The sequence below is a fragment of the Thyridium curvatum genome, assembly GCF_004353045.1.
Source record: "Thyridium curvatum strain D216 chromosome Unknown NODE_48_length_316412_cov_78.264379, whole genome shotgun sequence".
Classification (NCBI taxonomy): Eukaryota; Fungi; Ascomycota; class Sordariomycetes; order Thyridiales; family Thyridiaceae; genus Thyridium; species Thyridium curvatum.
This window is the reverse complement of record NW_022156803.1, coordinates 155,867-177,313: the sequence shown is the minus strand read 5'-3', so window position 1 is coordinate 177,313 and position 21,447 is coordinate 155,867. Positions and strand designations below refer to the sequence as shown.

The window sequence follows — 21,447 nt, the reverse complement described above, 5'->3', positions numbered from 1 at the left end:
TGTTTAGATGTGAGGGATGCCTCAATATGACAGAAGGGTACCGTATCATCGGGTAGGTAGTTCCTCATATCTCCACTCGTTTCCACACTGCTCCCCCGCATCTCCTTTTTGTAGTGGGAATCTTACATCATTGGTCAGCATCCTGCCAGATCTTTATGCCCAGATATAGATTCGCCAGTCTCCCAGTGATATCAAGATGTTCCACCGGTCCCGGCTAATGCGGTCGCCCCTGTTGACCCAGTCGAGCCCGCCGCCCCCGTTGTCCAAGACGTCGTCCAGAACGCTGTCCCTGCGATTGTCCAGGACAACCCCGGATTCTCCACGATGGTCCACCGATATTTCATCATTGCCCTCAAGGGAATGTGTTGTGTCACCATTACTCTGACTGGAGTATTGATCCTTCTTATTTGTGTCTTACCGATTATCTAGATCGTCTGACTGTAGGCTGACTGCTGCTACCATACTATTGTTATATTTATTAGAGCTGAATGCTGTAGCCTTATAGGTGCCCTTGGTTGGGAACGTCAGATCGTACTATCGTAGCCTCGTGGCTGGATCTAACGCTATTAAGATGCTTGCTACAATACACTTCCTTGCTTTACTTAGACTGAACGTTTCTCTTTTCTCCTTTCTCCTTTATGTGGGTGTTATGTTTTTTTTAGGGCTATGTCTATGAAGGACCGGTGCCGATACTATCATCGTTTTTGGAGGCGCCTGTGCCAACACCATCATCACCATCGTCACACTGGTTCGGCTCGGTCATTATGAAAGCATAAATGAAGCCAGTGGGGGTCCCTAGCATCGAAATATGGCCGTGTGTGGGACCGGAAAGTGCGCCCCATGTGGGCTTGGTATTTTAGCTGGCTAAGTACATTGGTACACTACTTAGATACATACACAATACATCCATCACCTGCTCTGTTTTCTTGTGCTGCCCGTCTGCGCACCGTTTCTCCGCCTTCAGCTGCTGCTAAGAGCTGCTGACCCGACTGGACACAATGCCATGCACTACAACCCCGTTCATAGATGATCGATCTGCAGAGTCCAGACCCACAAGCACGTAAAGAGGTATCTTAAATTTGACGACATGTCTGAGTTGTGCTGCATGGAAAACTTGATGTTCTGAAGCGATGAGCCTTGAGCAACCTGCTAGTGAATGTCCACATGTACAGAAACGCGTGGTTGTGGCAAATATCAACGTTGCAGTTCTTGAGCCAGCGGAGAAGATTGGTTGAATAATTTAGTTGGTCTCCTGCTGTTGGGTAGACCCTACCTGCCGACAAATCCTATTCCGGAACCAAGCCAAGTTGTCGTAGTAGTATTTTGGCATAACTCTCTGACAGCGTTCCAAGCCGCAGCTTGTTCCGAAAATACAAAAGTGTCAAACTTGGCTTTTGATACAAAGGCAGAAAACAAGATCAGATCATCGCCATCCTCCTTGTCAGACCTTTCTAGAACCCAGAAGCTCTCAACCCCAGGCGAGGTTTCAGCTACCTTGGCCACCGAGTGGAGCACTTCTAGCAAACGGGATCTCGAGCCATTTCGCGGAACTAAATCCTGAATTCCAATATACCACGGCGATGCTCGTTGCGATTTTGACTCAAAGTCTACAGGGGCGCGAGTCATAAAACCTGCAATGGGGCTCCAGAACCTCACATCGGGATAGCCGTTCAGTAAGGCTTCAGCAACGGCTCCCTCACGAAATGCTTGGTATGCTTTGCCAGCCCGATGAATCTTTCGATTGGCCTCCGGGAATTTGTATCTACAAGATAGTTAGTGATTAAACAGCTACCAAAATTCTGATGAGTGGACAGAGAACAGGGGACCAAGATGCGTGGGTGGTCACTACATACACTTCTAGGCCGCGAATCCAGTGGTGAGGCACAGAGTCAGTATCGCCCGCGCTCCGAAACCAGCCGTAGGACAGGCAGTCAAGTTCCTTTTCCCTAGTGAAGCTAGCGACATCCGAGATCAGATTGAGTAACTACACCATAGCGCTTGGTTAGCTTTAAAACTACAACCATAACAAACCATTTGCAATGGACTAACGCGGTCGCTCTTTTCCCGGGATGGGACATCGCACAGGGGAACAATGACAAACATGGCTGCTTTGACAGCTTTGAAACCACAGGGCCAGTCTCCAGCTTGGCAGAAATGGAGATCGTGGACAGAATAGACGGCTTAGTACACCATTCCAAAGAAAGCCCGAGTAATCAGTGGTAATCTGAATGAAATAAGTGGCTTTTTCAATGCCCTTTTCCGAGTGTCGTGTAGGTGCTCACTTGAGGACGCCAAATCTGCTATCCTCTCATTGGCTGGACATAGAAGTCCGAGATTCTTCAAGATGTATCCACTCCACCATCTCCACCACCTACTGGAGGGCCCTTGGAGTCTGGGCAATGTTTGGCTCAGACCAACCCTAATCTGTACTTACCTCCGGAGTTGTTTTATGGTTTTCTTGTACTAAAAGAATCAATTTGTGCTACACCGATTTGGAGACGGCCGAGTCCCCAATGCGACTACATCTAGTTCCATCATAAGTCAAGCAGCTACTCGGTCATTGCGAAACTGGACATCCATTGCACTCCCTCACTAAGGAAAATGGCCCCGATTACTCCCACGCTTCCCGAGTCATTCTTCAGCTCTGTCCTAAATGCGAAGGACACGGCGACTAAAGTGCGATGGTACATGTGTGTTATCGTCAACCTCTCCTCTCTGAACTACGCCGATGTTATTCCTCAAGTGTACTCGCACCTGGAAGCAAACCTCCTCGCTGGATTATCGCATGATGATCAGTTCAAAGCGGTTCAACAGATTCAAGAGGGTCTAGTAAAGTCTCTTGGCATTGCTGGAGCTGCTAGAACTGGGAACGGCCTTCGCGTGTTTGCGAAATGTACTCCGGGGGGCCTGCTGGTCAAGGAGTCACTCAGGTTGCAGGAGACTGAGGCAACAGCCATCAGACGAGGCAAGAAATTCTTCAGCAGAGTCTATGACAAGAATCCACTATTCAAGCCCGAGGTCACCGCACGGGCTAGTCCGGATTATTGGTTCATAGTCAAAGGTACGTAAGGTACTCTGACCTTAATTTCTCGTGGTGGTGTCGGGAAGATTGGATATCTTGGAAGCTTTGTGCTGACAAGTGACAACAGACATCATATATGGCAGACTGTTTTCATTTGATGCTATCCTCGACGATCTGACATCGGCATATGCTATGGTGTCTGCACTTTACGGAATGAATTCCCCTGACCAACTGCGGAACCATATGATTGGCATGCAGCTGAACGGGGCAGACAAGCAAAGCCTGCAAGAACTTCAAGATTTGTTGCTGGGTTTGGGGGATATTCTAGGGGTCAAATTTAGATTCGATCGAGTACCGATCCCAGATGTGCCTAGCCAAGCCTGTTCATAGTTAAATGTACGCTGAAGGTGTTCCTACTAGTAAGATGCCTTGACGGTGAAGAGATGTGTCATCTTGGCGGTGAGTACTACCAAAACACGCGACATACATTCGCCACTTTACAGAAGAGGTCCAGCTACATTGGTTAGCAACTGCTAATGTGGACCCTTCCAGACCGAGCCGAGCCATCATACATTATATGGCCACTTGAATCGATAGATCTCAGATTAATCAGCGATTCTGGTCATGACTATGACGATGGTTCAATAAGATACAAATATCTAGTGATTTGATACAGAACTGGTAAGAGGCTTCTCGACATAGATACGTCTGTACTAAGCACAGCCATAGACAAGGCTCGTCTTAGATTTTATGACATGCTGCCTACAACATGTATCGCCAGGTGATAGCCTTGTCTCCCTTGAAGGCAAGCTCGTCCTCGGTGAAGCTAGCCCTCTCTCCGTTTCTGACAGCCTGTTGTCTCTTCCGATTTCTCAGGGTGTAACCCATGACTAACACGCCTGCAGCGAGGATGCCAGCGACTGCAAAGCCCATCGAGAGGCCATGTCCCATGATGTACCGCGGTGCATCTCGGGCGCGGTAGAAGTTGGAAGCCATGGCACCTCCCAGGTTGCCAATAGACATCTGGAGGGCCATACCCGTACTCCGCTTATACGTGCCAGATAAATTGTTTGAGAGCCAAGTGACGGCACTAGGAGAAGCCGGGTACATGCCGCAAGCCGCCACGATCAGCCCCGCGTAGACGACCTTGGAGTCCTTTGAGATCAGGCACCTGCAGAAGTGAATCAGTAGGGCGTCACATATATGACCAAGGTTTTGTACATACATAGCAAGACCAACCACAACGAGCATCATGCAACCTAAGAAGAACGGGCTGCGTAGACCAGCTCGGTCAGATGAGTAGGCGACGATCAGGGCGATGATGGAGGCAGCAACATAGATGGGGATCGTCATCAATTGGGCCGTGGAGCGTCCGTAGCCCATGTCGGCTATGATAGATGGAAGCGACAAGCTGATGCCGAAAATGGGACAGACGAACTTTGATTTGCAGTTAGCACATTTGGTTTCACCGGGTCAGGGGTGACATGAAGGGATAGAGACAATGCTATGTAGGTAATACTCACTCCCCAGTAGACAATGATCGAAGTCCAGACCTGCCAGTCAGTGAAAGCCTGACGGACATACGCCCACTTGAACTCCCCTGCCTCTTGAACTGTGGCTCCCACATTCTCGCCATCAGCATCCCGCATGCCGCCCTGGTGCTGGAGACGGAAGAGGACAAAGTTCTTCTCCTCCCCGTTCAGGAAGCCAGCTGTTTCTGGAAAGTCGTACAGAGCAAAGAATGCCGAGATAGCCACAGCGACAGTCGCGATGCCCTCCAGAATAAAAATCCATCGCCAGCCTTCCAGCCCCGCTGTACCGTCCAACTTCGCGATGCCAAATGCCAGAAGGCCACTAAACGCCCCCGCGATGGAGGCAGCAGAGAAAAAGAGTGCCTGGCGGATTTGCATCTCGTGACGGCAATACCACATTGTCAGATAGTACTAGGTCGGAACCTCTTTAGTATCTGCACAGCAAGGCGAAGAGATTTGAGTGTATGCACGACTCACTGTAACACCAGGGTAGAGGCCGGCTTCCGTCACTCCAAGGAAGATACGGCAAATGAGCAAGCCGTGGTAGTTCTTTACGAGTCCCATCAATGTCATAACTACTCCCCACGCAATCATGATAGTTGGTAGCCATCGGCTGGGCCGGAGCTTCTTGAGGACCAAGTTACTGGGGACTTCGAAAGCAGCGTAGGTAAAGAAGAACACAGTGAGGCACCAGTTGTATTGATCGCCTGACATGTGTAGATCATCAACGAGGCCTTCGACTTTGGCGTTTCCGATATTTCCACCTGCATTGCATTGCACGTCTTGTTAGTTCCAACTCGTCGCAACTGAAACTGAGAGTGGCTGAACACTAGCTGAAGGGTTTGACTCACGGTCTAGGTATGACAGCAAGTAAAGAAGAGTCAACATGGGGATGAGACGAAGATCCATCTTTCTCAAGATCTTCTTCTCGTCGAGGTGGGCGAATTCCTCGACCGAGATGGGCGCGTTGGTCGTGGCAACATCCGGGATCATCGTGCTCTCGTACTCTTTGGCTTCAGCCTTGTCGGCGTCTTGGACCGTTGTGGCCGTCTTTTGCTCAAGCGACATATCGGACAGTTGCGGTTGGATACAGGATGAGGGTTTGCGAGACTGGGGCCGAGTTCGATGCAGAAAGTCCGGAGACAGCTGAGTCGAGAGAAAGGCCAGCCTGATGGCTATTCTTGTATTCTGTCCACTTGAGTGCGTGAAACGAGAGGTGTGAGTGGCCAAGCCTATGGACCACGGCTGACAATACAAGCAAGCAACCTTCGCTGGGTGTCTTCGCTTCGCCGCCCTCGGTCCACAGAGGAACTCAAAGGCCGGAAATGAGGTTAGATTGTCCTTGGTGTACATTGTGGGGTCGTGGGGGTGAGTGCGGAGACTTTCGGGGATGTTCCCAAGGATTCAAACCTGCTCCATTCTGATAGACTCGCCTTGCTCCAACTCTTTGCACCCATTCACCCGGCCTCTGGAACTTCAATTACCAGGTAAAGGTAGCCCGGCGCCCTAGCAAGCAAAGGCTGGCCTTGTGGCGTCCGAATTACCCGGGATGATGGAGAAGATGCCCCAACCCAGCAACAGAACGCGGCGCATCCCCAACATCCGAGAGGCGAAGACCTGCAAGACCTGCGTGTCATGTCGTGTCAAGAAGGTCCGCTGCTGCGGCACACGCCCCAGGTGTACCGAGTGTGTCAATGATGATCTTGACTGCGCTTACCCTCAAGATGCGCGGAGCCAGCCCCGGCCGTCTCGGGCGCGGCTCCGGACCCTCGAAGCAACGGTGACCAACATGCTGGAATACATGAAGGCATCTGGCATCGCGGCCCCAGATTCCCGGCCTGAGCAATGGATCTCTGGCGCCCACCCTGTCGTCGGGCTCGGCGCGCCGTCATTTCGCAGTCCCCCAGCTTCGAGGCAAGGGCTCCTTGAGTTGGCTTCCGTTGCAGCTGGCACACACGACATGGACGCCCAGGCGGAGTCAACACCGGCGCCTCTGCTACAACCGAGCGATCAGAACGCACCAACATCTATTCCAGCCACTCTAGGGGAGCCCGGAGAGGAACACCGTCCTGTGGTTCATTTCAATGCTGCAAGCCCTCAAGTCAGCCCTTGCGACGATGACCTGACTGGTGGAAATTACTTCGATGGCTCAGGACTGAGTGTCGACGGATCGCCATCAAATCCAAACAGCTCAGAAGGCCGTGCTCGCCAAAACAGGGGTACCGAAGCGACAAGTACTGCCAGTCTCTCGCCAGGAGAGGCGCGGCTGGCCGCAATTCTTCGCGATGATGGGTGCATTTCCTCGGTACACGGCCTAACCAGCGTCCTCAATCATATGCCCAGGAGAGAACCAACCCAGAAACGCTCCAACGAACCGATACAAGAGCTTGTTTCTGCTGCTGTCAAGGCTCGTCTCATCAGCTACGCGGCATTACAGAGTCAGCGTGAAAGCTGGATCTACAACCAACCACGAATCAAGGTTGATTTTGATGAGTGTGATCCCGGTTTGGCCAAGCATCTTCTCGATCTTCATTTCAATCGCTTTCATTATGCCTACCTCATATCCTACCGCCCAGCCATTATTGATAGCTTGGCGAGCGGTGGAGGCCCGTGGGTCAACAACCTGCTTCTCAATGCGATCTTCTACTCCAGCTCCCTGTTCAGCGACAGGTCGTGTCTTCAGGCAGACCCCGATGATCCTCAGAGCATTGGAGCGCATTTCTATGATCGTTTTTGCCAGTTATTGGGCAAAGAACTGTCGAAACCGCCGAGTATTCCCACTGCTGCGGCCCTGCTTCTGACCAGTTCTTCTCTTGTGTCTCACGGACGATCGAGTGCTGGATGGAATCTTTCCGGGCTTGCCTACCGTATGGTGATCGACCTCGGCTGTCATCTTACTCTGGAATCAAGCTCTGGTACCGAATCGGGAGGACATTCTGAAAACACAACACATTTCAATGATGTTGAACAGGAGATGAGGAAGAGGCTCTACTGGGGCGCCATGGCAATCGATGCCACCCAGGCTTTGTTCCTCGGACGTCCTTGCATGTTAGCCCCGATAGAAGCCAGAGTACCGCTTTCATTTCTGGACACCTTCGAGGAGCTGGAGAAGTGGGAACCGTACATCGATCCCGAGACACCGTCTAGTCGTCCCCCAGCATATACGCCTCAGCCAGCGTATGGAGTATCCACCTTCATTGCTCTCTCACGTCTTTTCCAAATCGCTACGCGAATTATCCAGTTGTATGGAATCAATGCCATAAGATCTAGAAAAGACTACATCCAGCAAGAGTTGATGGAAAGCGATCAAGCACTCCAGCACTGGAGTGCGTCGCTGCCGAATCACCTTCGTTTCGATCCGGACGGCCCTTCAATACCTCCACCGCATCAGATTGTACTTCAGTAAGTCCCACACATCAATCTGATCCATCTGATCTCAACTGCTCTAACATGTCTTGTCCCAGTGCCGCATTCCATGCCCTGACTATCCTTCTCCATCGAGCATTCTTGGAGAATGGCCATCTTTGGCACCATTCCAACGACAGCATACGGCGGCGCAGCGAAGATACATGCACCCAGAGCGCGCTCAGCATCGGAAAATACGTGCGATGCTACCGCGATACCTTCACCTTGCGCGGCGCGCCATTTATGTTGTCCTATGCGGCGTACTCAGCAGTGGTCATCATCCTCGATCGAGAGCGGCACAGACGGGGTGACTACGTAAAGCTGATATCATTCTACTGGACCTGCTTGAGTGAATTGCAACAGGGGTGCAACTTTGGAATGAAGAAGCCATTGACTGTACTGAAGGATATGGTCCGCGAGTACGAGATCAGTGTCAAGGAGACAGGCACAGGCCGGCCTGATGACGACAGCCTTCCAGTAGAGCAGATTGGCCTCGATGAAAGTTTCTTCTCAGCGCTCCCTGTGGAACCGTCATACAATCATTCTACACTGTCTGAGCAGGCTGCCCTGCAGGTCAGCGACGGGTTCATGCCTGACGGCGGCGAGCTCAGCCACCCTCACGATCCGTACTTCACCTCCACACAAGGCACGATGGGGTACATTGATGGCCAGGAGAGCACTTTGTGGCATGACACGCTCTACGGCCTCTTTACCACGTCGTTACCGTTTGGGTAAGGCAAGTTTCAGATCAACAATGTCGAATTACACCTACATGCGCCATGGCGGAAGATCCTTCATGGATGATTGGTCTTTACCACCTTCCAGACGCGGCGGAGATTCGGCTTCGCAGCCCTCTTCCGCACTTCTATGGTCCAGCCCGTCAGACTGTCCTGCCACACTGGTCCCCCGAGCCCGTTCTCGGCGTCATAGTAGTTCCAGCCGTAATAAGTGGCAACGTCGACCTCGCCGTAGGTACGGTCGTGCCGGTAGCGTCGGCAGTTGTTCCAGCCTGGGACCAGACTCAACTTGGCGCTGTGCTCAGTGGTGTACCAATCGACATAGTCTTGCTCCCAGCCCGGGCCTGGGGTGCCACCGTTGCTGACAAGTGTCGAGCCGATAGCAGGAGGCTTGGGGAGAATATGGGGCTCCGACGAGAGTTCCTTGGCCTCGCTCGTGTCTCGCCCGTTGAGGAAGCCGCAGACCTCCCATGCGATTGACGCAAATTGTTCAGAGTGTGCCTTTACATCGTCATTGTAGAACTCGGGATCGTTCAGAACGGGGGTGATGTCGCTTAGGAAGTAGGTCGTGTTGTACTTGGGCTGCAAACCGTCTTGCTCCTCGAACATGTAGAATGCTTCGACGTTGGGCGCCGGTGCTGGGGGAGCCAAGCTGCTCTCGGGGACTTCATCACGACCTGGACGGGGCTGAGCAAAACGCATGATGATGCCAGGGACCGCCATATTGTGTAAATAGCGCGACGGCGAAGCTCAGCGGTGGATGAGCTAGTGTTCTGGGTCAAGGGGGAAGCACAACAACAAAGGTAACCCGGTGGATAATGACACCGCGTTGAACAGGAGTTTGAAGAACATTCAGAAAGCTTCAATCTGGTTTCTTTAAAGCAAGAACATGACAATTCTGCTAAGCAGGTATCAGTCATACATCTTAAAGATGCTGTGACGCACATCGGACATTGGCAGGTACACCTGGACAAAACGCGGACTTGTCCAGGACATGCAAAGCCGAAGACTGGAGAGGGGTTCCACCCATGCTACCCCATCTTCGGAACTTCACTGGGAGAACATTTGCGATACTGTCTTGCGGTATGCACTGATTTTCGGGCCGATACTCGCATGGGGCATGCCGTTTTCACCATCGTACAATATACCGATGCCAAAGAGTTAGTTTAGGACCGAGATAATATATTCAGGCAGCTTGGGTTCCGAGACATCGACTTCTCATGACAGTGAATCGATTTGGCCTTTCACACACCAAATATCCAAGATCTGAGGAGAGCAACAAGTCTTAGACCGGAAGGAAGATCAGAAGCTTTTGCAATGCCACGCATTCCTCCTTTTGACCAGCTGCCCCTGCGAGAGGGAGACCCTCAGTACTCGGCTTGGGGTCTATGGGGCGAAGAGCCAGAGAAAGCGGCTCTGGGCTCGCTCAACTATCTTACAGATGAAGTTGTTCGAGAGGCTATCAAAGAGGTTCAGACTGGTGAACGAGTCGGCTTAAAGTAAGTGATAACATCAAGCCGCTTTTGTGGTCGAGGTTTAGCAGCGCGACATCATATGCGACTACGTGATCCACTCCGCTGACAATTGCAGTCTTCCTCTAGATCTCATCAACCCCCCTTTCCTAGGGCGTGTTGGCTTCGAGCACAAGATGATCAACAAGAGCCCTCGTGTCATCAATGATGATATTGTGCGTACTCTATCGGCGAATATTGGCAGTAGTGATGGGGAAGCTAATAGAGATCGTCTTACGTCAAGATCACTTTCAATACACAGGGCAGCTCTCAATGGGACAGTCTTCGACATTTTGCCTTTCAAAAGGAGAAAAAGTTCTATAACGGGTAGATCAACCACTCGAAACCGAGATCTACCAATGTGTTTCGCTAATCTATTTGCGTGCTACCAGGGTCACACAGGAGCAGATCTATTCTGATCACCAGACGAACTACAATGACCTTCAACCCTGGACAGATCGCAACTTGGCAGGCCGAGGTGTTCTTATTGACTACGCCTCGTGGGCTGCGCGCCAAGGCATCTCAGTGGAGGCATTCTCCTCGCATCCTATTTCGATCAACGACATTGAGGCCATTGCAAAGGAGCAGGGTGTGACCTTCCGTCCCGGTGACGTCCTGTTCCTCAGGACAGGCTTTGTTGCCGCCTACAAGTCCGCTGATGAGAGCAGACGCAAGCTAGCCGCTGAGGGCAAATGGGTTGGGGTCAGCCAAAGCGTCGAGGCGGCGGCTTGGTTCTGGGGAAGGCAATTTGCAGCTTTGGCAGCAGACAACCCTGCTTTCGAGATGATCCGTGAGTTAACCGCGGCATTGGGATGAAATTCAACATTCATTAACGATATGAACAGCACCGGTAGACCATAGTTTCTGGCTTCACCCGATCTTCCTGTCGGGTTGGGGAACACCTATTGGAGAACTGTTTGACTTAGAGAGCCTGGCAAAGTTATGTGAGAAGAACAAGAGATGGACCTTTTTCTTCACATCATCTCCTTTGAACTACACTGGCGCGGTCGCGTCGCCGCCCAATGCTACGGCCATTATGTAGAGAAGCAATGAAACGTATTCTTGTCTGGACCATGCACATAGATCTAAGGACAGGCCAACACCGTATAATCATATTACCATGCTATCGAGGTGCGAACATCAAAGTCAAGTTTCGACTTCAGTGAGGTACTTGCCCGATATTTCCTTTGTTGAACGGCGTCGTTCCAGTGAACCGGCGCTGGCTTGTACCCCGCAGTCAAGACATCCCCCCGGGACACATGAGAGGCATTTGCGTTTCCGTTACAGAGTGGCCAATGTGGATATGTTTCAGGGAAAGACATCCTTGGTATGGGGCTGCCAGCCCAAGGGCGGCCCGGCCGGTCATTGTCCTGAACTTGCGTTGTGGGGCAAGTGGGCGTCTGAATAGTTGACGGAAGTTCATCAGAAGCTACCTCAATCTTAACAACCAATATCCTTGTCACATCCTTGCCCTGGAACACGGAAGGGCTATCCCACTACCTAAATCCGATGGGCTTGATGGGTAGACAAGTACTTCTGTTAGCAGTCCGTCAACTAATCTGACCCTCACTTGTGGGGTTCAGCTGGACATTGATTTCCGCCACCGATCCAGCGATCCAACCCACCACCAGCCCCATGATGACTCGAATCACTTACAATGGGTCAATTTCTACCCCGCGACATGGACACTGGGATGTTGCAATGGTCTGATGAACATCCGATTCACCAGACCGATATAGGAGAGGCGAGACAAAGGTGTCCATATAGGTTGAGGGGTCTCGACGGAAACCCAGAAACACTCTTCATGAGGCATTCAATCGAGTAAAATTATACTGTACCACCCGTGAGAGAGAAATGGCTTCGATCAAGGCTGTCGACGAGCATGCTGGCCAAAATGGCCGCGCGAATGGCCACCCAGGCAACTACTGCATCACAGAGACCAATCTTGGTGAACCTCGCGATTTGAGGGTCATCACGATCGGTGCCGGGGCTGCTGGTCTGAATCTGGCTTATCAGATTAACAGGCACATGCAACACGTCACCCATATTATCTATGAGAAGAACCCAGAAGTCGGCGGTACCTGGTACGAGAACAAATATCCTGGCTGTGCCTGCGACATCCCGTCGCACAACTACCAGTTCACCTGGGAACCGAATCCAGAATGGAACCACTTGTATGTCACTGTCCATATTGATCACCATCTGTATGTTGTGCTCACTGAAAAGCTGTAGTTATTCGCCGGCTCCTGAGATCCAGGAGTATTTCCGGTCGCTGGCCAAGAAACACGAGCTGTACCGTTTCATCAAACTCAACCACAGAGTCAGCAGCGCCGTTTGGAACGAAGATGAAGCGATATGGGATTTGAAGATCGAAAACATCAGTGACGGTACTGTTGTTGAAGATTGGTGTCACTTCATGATCAGCGGCTCTGGAATTCTCAAGTCCGTCAAGCCCTCAAACCTCGTGCTCTACACCAGTATTCACAGTTCTATACTGACCTTGGTGTCTTTTGTAGCAATTGGAAATGGCCAAACATCCCAGGCCTACAGACCTTCAAGGGCCCGCTTCTTCATAGTGCTGCGTGGGACGCAACGGTAGACTGGCGGAACAAGACCGTAGCTGTGCTCGGTTGCGGCTCTTCGGGAGTCCAAATCGTACCTACCCTTCAACCTGGTATGTTCTTGGTCTCATCTTACAGAGTTTCATGTCAATTACTAATTCCTCAATAGATGTAAAAGAAATCGTAACCTTCTTTCGCACGCCGACCTGGATTACTGCCGGCTTTGCACAGAGCAAGGCGGGTCCTGGCGGTTCTAATTTTGAGTGTAGGTCTCCTCACCATAGCTCTATCCTCGCGTGTACTAATGAGATCCAGTCTCCGAGCATCAGAAGGAGATATTCAGGAACGATCCGACAAAGTACCTTGAGTACCGAAAGGATGTGGAATCCGAGCTCAACAGTCGCTTCAAATTTGTAAGATTTCCCATCGCGATATGTGCACCCGTAGCATCGCTAATAAAGGCATCCAGATCATCAAGGACAGCCCTGAGCAGGAAGAGGCCGTCAGGTTTTCCATTAATGAGATGACGGAGAAGCTAGGACGAGACTCTCCTCTGCTGAAACATATCCTCCCCGACTTCGCTGTTGGATGCAGGAGGCCTACACCTGGAAATGGGTACCTCGAAGCACTCACCAAGCCGAATGTGCGGGTAGTGACAGATCACATTGTCGAGATTGTTCCGGAAGGTATTAAGACTGCAACGGGAGAGATTATCAAGGTTGACATCTTTGTCTGTGCCACGGGCTTTGATATCTCGTTCTGCCCCAGGTATCCGGTTGTCGGCCAGAAAGGCATTCAGCTCGGCGATCAATGGAAGGTAAAGCCAGAGGCATACATGTCACTGGCAGCACCAAACTTCCCCAACCACTTCAGTATGTTCTCGGGAGTCCATTTGTCCTTTGGAACCAGTGATGTACTAACATGATGTCATCAGTGTTCCTCGGACCAAACGCGCCCATCGGTCATGGGTCTGTGTTGCCCATCTTGGAGCACGCGGCCAAATACATGATCCGAATGCTCCACAAATGCCAGACGGAAGGCATCAAGTCAGTGTCCGTGAAGAAAGAGGCTGTTGCGGATTACAACGAACATCTGGCAGAGTTTATGAAGCGCACGGCATGGAGCACGCACTGCCGCTCGTGGTTCAAGAACGGGACAGTTGACGGTCCCATCGTCGCTGTCCACCCGGGCAGCCGAGTTCACTGGTTCCATACCCTTGAATCACCGCGCTTTGAGGATTACGACTGGGAGGCTCGTAGCAGAAACCGTTTCGGATACTTGGGAAATGGATTCTCTGTCAAGGAGCAGGACGGTCGGGACACCACATACTACTTTGACAACCCAGACGAAGGATACGAATTTGTAAAATATTAAAGGTGGCTAGTGAGACAAGCGTGGTGAATGAGCAACTGCTTGGAGAGTACGTAGTTCTCTAATTGGCATGTGTCCTATCCTGAGTTCTCGTCTACACAATCTTGAAGCATTCACAGTCCATGCTGGAAGAGACGACTTACCAACTCTCATGTGGGTAGCCTCTGTACCCCATACCCCTTGGAGGGTGAGCGTTCTTGGAATGGACAGCACTGGATTTGCTCCCCTGCACCCCCGCACGGACATCGATGTCCGCCTCGTAACAAGCCGACCTACTGTTAGGTGTCTGTGCGGTATTGGAGTGACGGACAGTGTCTCTGTCCTGCTCGCCCACGGGTGCTAATCTAGCTGTGGTGAATCACGTCGCTTCGGCTAACTACCAGTTTCTCTACGTTCATCATTCAAACTGAACCGTCGCTTGAAAGGACTTATCATGGCACCGATAGAAAGCTCTTCCAGTGCCAATAACTCGCCATCCTACTATGCCCGTGCGAAGCCGAAGCCGAAGCGCAGGGCTGTCGTGGCATGTACGGCATGCAATGTTCGCCGTGTCCGCTGCGATGTAACACAATCGCATCCCTGCTGGCATTGCCGCACCAGAGGAACACCTTGCGAGATAGCAGAGTTGAGGCAAGTAAGTGATCATCCATTTTCCTCCCATGGTGAAACCTATGACTAAATATCACGGCAATGCAGGTACGCCCGGTCTCAGGGGCTCAAGTCCAAATCGGAAACCCCGACCTCGCAAGATGTAACAACATCTCCCACAGCCTCAAAGCTTCATTTCGAGGATGAAGACATACCACCAGGTCGACAGTGCCAGGGTCAAGACCCCACAGGTACTGTGGAAGCCGGTCCATATTGTAGTCCAGTAGCAACACCGGAGCAGAGTCATGCGCTCCTCCCAGTTGAAATAAAGGACGATGAAGAGGCGATGCTATACGCCCGTATGGCTGACCAAGAGCCTGGGGTACCCTCCCATAGCTCTGTAGCCAGGTCCAATGCCCTGTACCTGGGCGAGGCTTTTACTCTGGCTTTCGTGGTGAAGACAGTCTGCAGTCCGTCAAGCGTCACTGACGAGCCCACCAAAGTACACTTTCCGATTCCTTCCTCGACCACAAATCGCAGCCAGTTACACAACAGGCAAGCCTCTCTCGATACTGATGTGCTGGCATTCCTCCAGGCGCGCGGCAGGCCCTGACGATCCCGCCGCAGCGTACCTGCGATGCATAGTGTCAGCATTCTTTCGCTCCGTTCATCCTGGGTTCCCGGTACTAGACCGTAGTGCCTTTGAGCTGCGTTATCATCAGGGCACTGCGTCTCTGTTCCTGCTTCAGACCGTTTTCTTTCTTAGCGCTACTGTTTGCGACGACAATATCTTCGAAGGATCGCAAATCGGTAACCGAGCTCAAGCGAGGAGGGCTTTCTACAATCGGGCAAAGCTTCTTTACGATGCTGATTACGAAACGGACAACACCCTCCTGACCGCCTGTCTCTTCTTACTCGGGTTCTGGTGGCAGCGACCTCAGGAACAAAAGGATAGCTGGCACTGGCTAGGGTGTGCCATTAGCCTGGCCCAAACGATGGGAATGCATCGATCAACTGAACAGTCATGTCTGAGTCCCAGAACACGATCCTTGTGGAAGCGTATCTGGTGGTCCCTGTATATACGGGATCGCCACGTGTCGGCTGCTCTCGGTCGGCCCTATCGCATCCGCGATCAGGACTGCAATCCCGAGCCACTCGGCGAAGCAGACTTCGAATTTGATAGCCACACCACAACCGACATCATTGCCAAACAGGGGGCATACCACATCGCTTATACCCAGAATGTGTCATCCTTAACCATCCTCCTCGGCCGCATCCTCACCCTGCGATTCTCGCCTATCGAACATTGCGCCCCTGCTGACATTGAGGATGTCGGGGCAAGACTGCGAGATTGGGAACAGAATCTACCGGGGGTAGTATTGCAACGATCCATGAGCGGCAAGCTCGGCGCTTCATTCTGGACAGCAATGTTGTACGCAAGCTTTCACAACTGCCAGATCCTCTTGTATCGGCCGACTCGAGAGCAGGGCATAGAGGGTGGCCTGAACGAGGTTGCAATACGAGCAGCCGACTCCATCACTCGCATAGCTGAAGACGTATTGACCGCTAATACATTAAGAAAGTGTCAGCTGCACATGATCCCGGCATTGTTTGCGGCTCTGTCGATTCATGCTGTTGTGATTCAGCGTGAGGAGACAGTCCATCGGTTGCTGGCAGAGAATCGCTCCCGGCAATGCATGCTGGCTTTGAGGGAATTGTCCAAGTCCTGGCCTGTGGGAGGCTGGATATTGGGCCTTTTATGAGCCTCATGGGGAGGCTCACTGGCCGGCAGACTGGGCTTGAGCGGTCCGCGCAGCACGGCAGGCCAACGGCTACCACAGCTTCGACAAAGTCTTTCATGCCGGCCACTTTCGAGCTCAACTCTGCAGCCCCGTCAACAATCCCAGACATAGAAGGAGTCCCACAGTCTCCACATTCCTCGTCTATAGATGCCAGCATGGTGGAAATCTAAGCGCCAATACTTGAGCAGGGTCTGTTCGACTTTGATTGGATGCTCCAACAGTCGCTGGACGATATCTCGGTCCCAGACTTCTTTACTGACACGGATGCACTTGGCGTAAGTGAATTAATGTAGTCTAATGCAACTTGCGCACTATTCATGGCATAACTTGATGCTCCAAAGTGCATAATAATATCTCTGTAAGAGATTTCCATGCAAAAGTGTAAGTCCCATCTATCTACGACTATTGAGCGATTCATAGATTGGTCGTGCCCTCAATGTTCAGTACCTCGAGTCGACGAATGTGGCGACGTCTCTCAACGCCGATCCAGCATTCTCATGCATTTCCGGGTCGAACATGATGAATCCGTGAGGACTGCCGGGAAACAACTTGAGACATGCTTCTCCCCCGGCAAGGACCCATCTGGTGGTCATAAAGGCAGAGTCTTCCAAGAGGCAATCTTCCGTGCCGCAGGTAGTAAGCATCGGAGGTAGCGGAAGAGCTTTTAAGTCTGCGTAAAATGGAGAGATACTCGGAGAGACAAAGTCCTCAGCTGTCCCATCGGGTAGGTATGCACCCCGAAACTTGGTTAAAGACTCTTTGTCAAGTATTAGCACTGGATCCTTTTGAAAGTGCATGGTACCCGGTTGCCAATTCAGCGCGTACACGCCGTAATGGAGCAACAAACCCTTCAGCCGGAAGTTCGCGTATGATTCGACGGGAGATTGGAGTAGTGATAGAGCAGTCAACATGGCCAGATTGGCGCCGGCACTCTCTCCCCCAACGAAAGCGAGCTCGGTGCCGTATCTTTCCGGACCGTGGTTGATAAGCCACTGTGCGACATCCAAACAGTCGTCTGGACCTGCCGGGTACGGGTGCTCGGGTGCCAGTCTGTACCCGACTGAGCAGCATATGAGCTGACACGTATTGGCGATGGTCTCAAGGTATGAGTCCGAGGATTCTTCATCATTCAGGACCCAGCCCCCACCATGGATATGGAGGAAGATCCCTCTAGGCTGGGTACTCGTATCCTTGGGCCGGAGGACTCGACACTGGATCGATCGATCCGCGTCTCGAGATGGAACACTAATGGTGCTGGCCGAAGGCACAAGGGCAGCACCTGGCAGAGGCGTGCAGCCTGCTTTGCGCAACCAGCGATACTCGGCTGCGCCAATCTATGACAATAGGTTGTCAGCTCGGGAACTCGCTGCGTGCTTGTCCGGCATGGGAATGAATGGTGCCAATTACATGATACCATTTGGGACACTTTGCTTCCAGTTGTTGTAGCTTTGAATTGAAATCTCGCGTTTTATTGCTCATGGACGAAGGGGAAATCTTGAGCACATCAAGCTGCAGGTCACTCTTCAGAACTGCCGTGCTGGTGCCTTGATTCGCGTCCTCCCCGCAGTTCGAGTGTGTTATGTCGGCGACAACATGCATTGTTCTGATTATCTCTGATAAATGACTGGAATTTTCTGCTTTCTTGAGTCAGAGTGGCCCAGAGTGAAGACACAAAAGAGGTCCGATGAGCAGTGCATTCACAGAAAGCCCGGTTCGCTGAAAACAGTTCAGATATGGGCTCGGTTTTCTGCTCGGTCAAGACATGCCAAGCCGACTATCATTGTGGGGCTGGGTTGGAGAAACAATTCCGCAGCGAGATACGATGGCTTGAGTGCTGCCAGTTACGTGTTTTCGTCGTCTAAGCTATGCTACTTCTCACTGGAGTACGTGTAGAACCCACTTCCCGACTTGACCCCAAGTTTCTTGTCAGCAATCATCCTTTTGAGCAGCTCTCTCGGTTCCTTTGGGATACCAGGTCGGGTTTCAGCATAGTGCTCCTCAATGTCCAAGACAACATCCAAGCCCACCACATCCATCTGTTCACAGGGCCCTTTGGGCGTTTTCAGTACGTCTTTGAAAATGGCATCTATCTCTTCAGGGGTAGCAATGCCCTCTGACACTGCTAGGAGCGTCTCGCGCTTTATCGCCGCCCAAATCCTGAATGCAGTTAGAGATCAGACGAAGCAGTACCATTCAAGATACTATTGCACACCTGTTGTATATATAGCCCGTAGAGGGCTTGCGGACAATAAAAGGCGAGAATCCGTGACTGCGAGCTTCCTCCGCGACCTGAGACAGCACTCCGGGTTTTGTGCTTGCAGAGGCCATAATCTCAAGTGCTGATAATAGGTTACCACCGGGCCTCAGCCTTCCAGACATGATTACGATTCAACTTACCCGAGGTCTCGGGAGGCCAATCTGTGAGCTTTTAGCATATGTAATGTTTGCACTGCGATCGTTGTCGACCTACATGAGTGCAAGCTTATGAAATCCTTGTCGCCTTTGAGAGTCACATCTTGGATAATCTCATCAATGGTATAGCTACTTGAATTGGAGGCTATGATGATTCCAGCAGAGGCCAACTTGTCAAGATCTTGGATGATACTTCGTTTGAGTTTCAGATTCTCAGGCAGACACTGAGTTCGCCATGATCAGCCAACGCATCAACCAACAGGAATATTATTCGAAAGCAGGAATGGTACATACCTCGACAAGAAGCCATGAATTTCCCATAGCCTCAGTCAAGAGCTCTGGCTTGTCCACAGTCACCTTGCCCCATGTGTCAGACGTGATGGACGTGCTCTGCCAGCTATCTCGCATCTTCTGGATTTCAATGCCAGCTGATTCACACTGCCGCTCGTCCTTGTCGATCAAGTATACTGGTCGACCCTTCCGTGTCCACTGATCAGGGTGTTAGAGTGGCCGTGTATTCTATCAATCCGGTACTGGGTATCTTACCATGAACGCAAGGCGTTTCCCCTGGGTCCCAGCCCCTAGAATGGTCACGGCAGATCGAGCCCGATTCATCTTGCTCTCACTGATTGATGCGCCTTGTGATATCGCAAGTACGTCACCTAAGATCCGTTGGTGTTGGTTTTCAAGATCTATGTGTTTTGATGCAAGATGCTTGACTGGAAATGATCTACGGTGAGTGCACGGGATGCTGGACGCTTGGTTCTGGTGTCTACATGATTGCACTGGCGCCACCATGACGTAACCGACGACTTAACCGACAAAATCAGCTAGCTTCTCAGCCCCTAATGATCAAAGTGAAGGGCATAACCGATGGTAAACAAGATCGGCGGAGATGCCTCGGCACAGCGGCGAAACAGCATATCCGTTCCAATTAATTTCAGCACTCCTCATTTCCACTCTACATCCCACAAATTACGCCAGTGATGGACAATCGCATGGACGTGGAGTGCGAACATTGTCATCCGCTGAGGTGGGCTCGGACACTGATGTCCGGTGAGTGGGTTAGCCAACACAAGTAATTAGTTCTAGACTACCGTGACCAACACCACAAGTGATGGTCATATTAGTTGACAGACTGCTAACAGAAGTACTTGACTATCCATCAAGCCTGTCCGATTTAGGTAGTGGGATAGCCCTTCCGAGTTCCAGGGCAAGGATGTGACAAGGATATTGATTGTTAGGAATGAGGTAGCTCCTGATGAACTTGTGTCGACTATTCAGACGCCCACTTGCACGATTGGGTCTACATCAGGCATCTACTAGCACTGACCCGTCTTGTGCAGGATATTAGGGAGAATGTTGAGGGGTCAGATGGAATGGTCGGCCCATTGACACTTGCCAGTTGAGTCTCGTGACGTCTCAATCTTAGCCATGCCTCTTCCAATAGCCATATCGGAGTTGATGCTGGTGTTGACACCTGGCATAGGGAACAACTTTGGGATGTTAATATGAAAGGCGAAGCTTGGTTCGAATCGCTTTCACCAATTTATGTTGACTACATACACACTATGAATGCAACCTACTTGTCTAGACTGACTGGCTACCAACCAGCATACTTTGCAAGGCTTCCTCAGTATCATACTTGGCAAGTAGCTTCGTCTTCAAGGCCTCAACTTCATCCTTCTTCTCCGCCCTAACACCATCCAAGACTTCCTTTGTAGGACCAATAAGATTTGCATCACTCAGCCCCATAATGACAGCCATTAATGTGAGGCTGTCGCCCATGCTTGCGAGCTCTCCATCCACAGCCAAGCCGTTCACAATCTTCAACAGCCTCTCGAAATCAGCGTCACCAGGCGTCAAGGTGACCCGCAGTACAGAGTTGCCATTCCCACCAACCTTGTATTTGTGGAACCGCCCGGGTTCGACAACAACCGGCTTACCGACCTCGAGGTCCTGGGCTGATGATTCCAAGAGGTCGAGATCAGGTTCAGAGCTGCTGTAGACAGCAATTGACCCGCTGATCAGATTAAAGGTCTCTGAGAAACGGTTGTGAAAATGCGGAGGCACTGTCGTGCCTGGTGTCATGGATTCGATGAAGATTGTGCGGGCGCCGCCATTGAGGGTGGTAGACTCCTCGAGCTGGAATTGTCGCTTGTCCCAACGTCGTTCAGCTGACATGATTGTATCGTTCAAGTTAGAGACAGCCTATGGATCAAGGTTTTGGTTTATTGAGAGGAACAAGGAAGGAGACCAACGGGTGTATTTATCCTCAGCGGTCTGCACACATCATTCCTTGGAATTTAGTGCTGACCATTCTCCACTTTGAAGGATCACCTTTGTGCAGATCCCCCACAGCCAGCAGCTTATCAACACAGGGGCAGACCTGTTATCCCTCCGTTTGAAGTTTCTCAAACCTCTAGTACGAGCTTGGATAAGGGCGCCAAATGGTAATTATTGCATCCATCCAAAGCTGGGTGCTCGAATAAAAGTCTTGATCATT

The 21,447-nt window shown here is 51.3% G+C and overlaps 10 protein-coding genes across 10 annotated transcripts; 5 read left to right on the top strand and 5 right to left on the bottom strand.

Annotated features, from left to right (window-relative positions):
* Positions 1 to 1,269: 1,269 nt before the first annotated feature.
* On the bottom strand, positions 1,270 to 2,103 carry E0L32_007757 (uncharacterized protein; the record flags this gene model as incomplete). Its single annotated transcript, XM_031142536.1, has 3 exons — positions 1,270 to 1,762; positions 1,854 to 1,984; positions 2,032 to 2,103. 3 exons carry the CDS (start codon positions 2,101 to 2,103, stop codon positions 1,270 to 1,272), a joined length of 696 nt encoding a protein of 231 aa, XP_030993257.1.
* A 498-nt stretch (positions 2,104 to 2,601) lies between these two features.
* On the top strand, positions 2,602 to 3,412 carry E0L32_007756 (uncharacterized protein; the record flags this gene model as incomplete). The annotated part of the gene is made up of 2 exons (XM_031142535.1): positions 2,602 to 3,061; positions 3,150 to 3,412. 2 exons carry the CDS (start codon positions 2,602 to 2,604, stop codon positions 3,410 to 3,412), a joined length of 723 nt encoding a protein of 240 aa, XP_030993256.1.
* A 372-nt stretch (positions 3,413 to 3,784) lies between these two features.
* On the bottom strand, positions 3,785 to 5,907 carry E0L32_007755 (uncharacterized protein; the record flags this gene model as incomplete). The annotated part of the gene is made up of 5 exons (XM_031142534.1): positions 3,785 to 4,193; positions 4,248 to 4,459; positions 4,546 to 4,965; positions 5,032 to 5,318; positions 5,406 to 5,907. The coding sequence occupies 5 exons, from the start codon at positions 5,905 to 5,907 to the stop codon at positions 3,785 to 3,787; spliced, it is 1,830 nt and encodes a 609-aa protein (XP_030993255.1).
* Positions 5,908 to 6,106: 199 nt separating this feature from the next.
* Positions 6,107 to 8,694, top strand: E0L32_007754 (uncharacterized protein; the record flags this gene model as incomplete). The annotated part of the gene is made up of 2 exons (XM_031142533.1): positions 6,107 to 7,956; positions 8,019 to 8,694. The coding sequence occupies 2 exons, from the start codon at positions 6,107 to 6,109 to the stop codon at positions 8,692 to 8,694; spliced, it is 2,526 nt and encodes an 841-aa protein (XP_030993254.1).
* Positions 8,695 to 8,753: 59 nt separating this feature from the next.
* Positions 8,754 to 9,419, bottom strand: E0L32_007753 (uncharacterized protein; the record flags this gene model as incomplete). Its single annotated transcript, XM_031142532.1, has 1 exon — positions 8,754 to 9,419. The coding sequence occupies one exon, from the start codon at positions 9,417 to 9,419 to the stop codon at positions 8,754 to 8,756; it is 666 nt and encodes a 221-aa protein (XP_030993253.1).
* Positions 9,420 to 10,013: 594 nt separating this feature from the next.
* On the top strand, positions 10,014 to 11,249 carry E0L32_007752 (uncharacterized protein; the record flags this gene model as incomplete). Its single annotated transcript, XM_031142530.1, has 4 exons — positions 10,014 to 10,195; positions 10,287 to 10,383; positions 10,610 to 10,997; positions 11,053 to 11,249. 4 exons carry the CDS (start codon positions 10,014 to 10,016, stop codon positions 11,247 to 11,249), a joined length of 864 nt encoding a protein of 287 aa, XP_030993252.1.
* Positions 11,250 to 12,061: 812 nt separating this feature from the next.
* E0L32_007751 (uncharacterized protein) lies at positions 12,062 to 14,142 on the top strand (the record flags this gene model as incomplete). The annotated part of the gene is made up of 7 exons (XM_031142529.1): positions 12,062 to 12,381; positions 12,440 to 12,684; positions 12,750 to 12,881; positions 12,938 to 13,033; positions 13,084 to 13,181; positions 13,238 to 13,640; positions 13,703 to 14,142. The coding sequence occupies 7 exons, from the start codon at positions 12,062 to 12,064 to the stop codon at positions 14,140 to 14,142; spliced, it is 1,734 nt and encodes a 577-aa protein (XP_030993251.1).
* Positions 14,143 to 14,829: 687 nt separating this feature from the next.
* Positions 14,830 to 16,490, top strand: E0L32_007750 (uncharacterized protein; the record flags this gene model as incomplete). Its single annotated transcript, XM_031142528.1, has 3 exons — positions 14,830 to 14,835; positions 14,910 to 14,978; positions 15,192 to 16,490. The coding sequence occupies 3 exons, from the start codon at positions 14,830 to 14,832 to the stop codon at positions 16,488 to 16,490; spliced, it is 1,374 nt and encodes a 457-aa protein (XP_030993250.1).
* A 479-nt stretch (positions 16,491 to 16,969) lies between these two features.
* Positions 16,970 to 18,128, bottom strand: E0L32_007749 (uncharacterized protein; the record flags this gene model as incomplete). Its single annotated transcript, XM_031142527.1, has 2 exons — positions 16,970 to 17,863; positions 17,937 to 18,128. 2 exons carry the CDS (start codon positions 18,126 to 18,128, stop codon positions 16,970 to 16,972), a joined length of 1,086 nt encoding a protein of 361 aa, XP_030993249.1.
* A 269-nt stretch (positions 18,129 to 18,397) lies between these two features.
* E0L32_007748 (uncharacterized protein) lies at positions 18,398 to 21,125 on the bottom strand (the record flags this gene model as incomplete). The annotated part of the gene is made up of 7 exons (XM_031142526.1): positions 18,398 to 18,686; positions 18,742 to 18,868; positions 18,927 to 18,947; positions 19,000 to 19,165; positions 19,236 to 19,430; positions 19,488 to 19,603; positions 20,561 to 21,125. 7 exons carry the CDS (start codon positions 21,123 to 21,125, stop codon positions 18,398 to 18,400), a joined length of 1,479 nt encoding a protein of 492 aa, XP_030993248.1.
* Between the last annotated feature and the right edge of the window lie 322 nt (positions 21,126 to 21,447).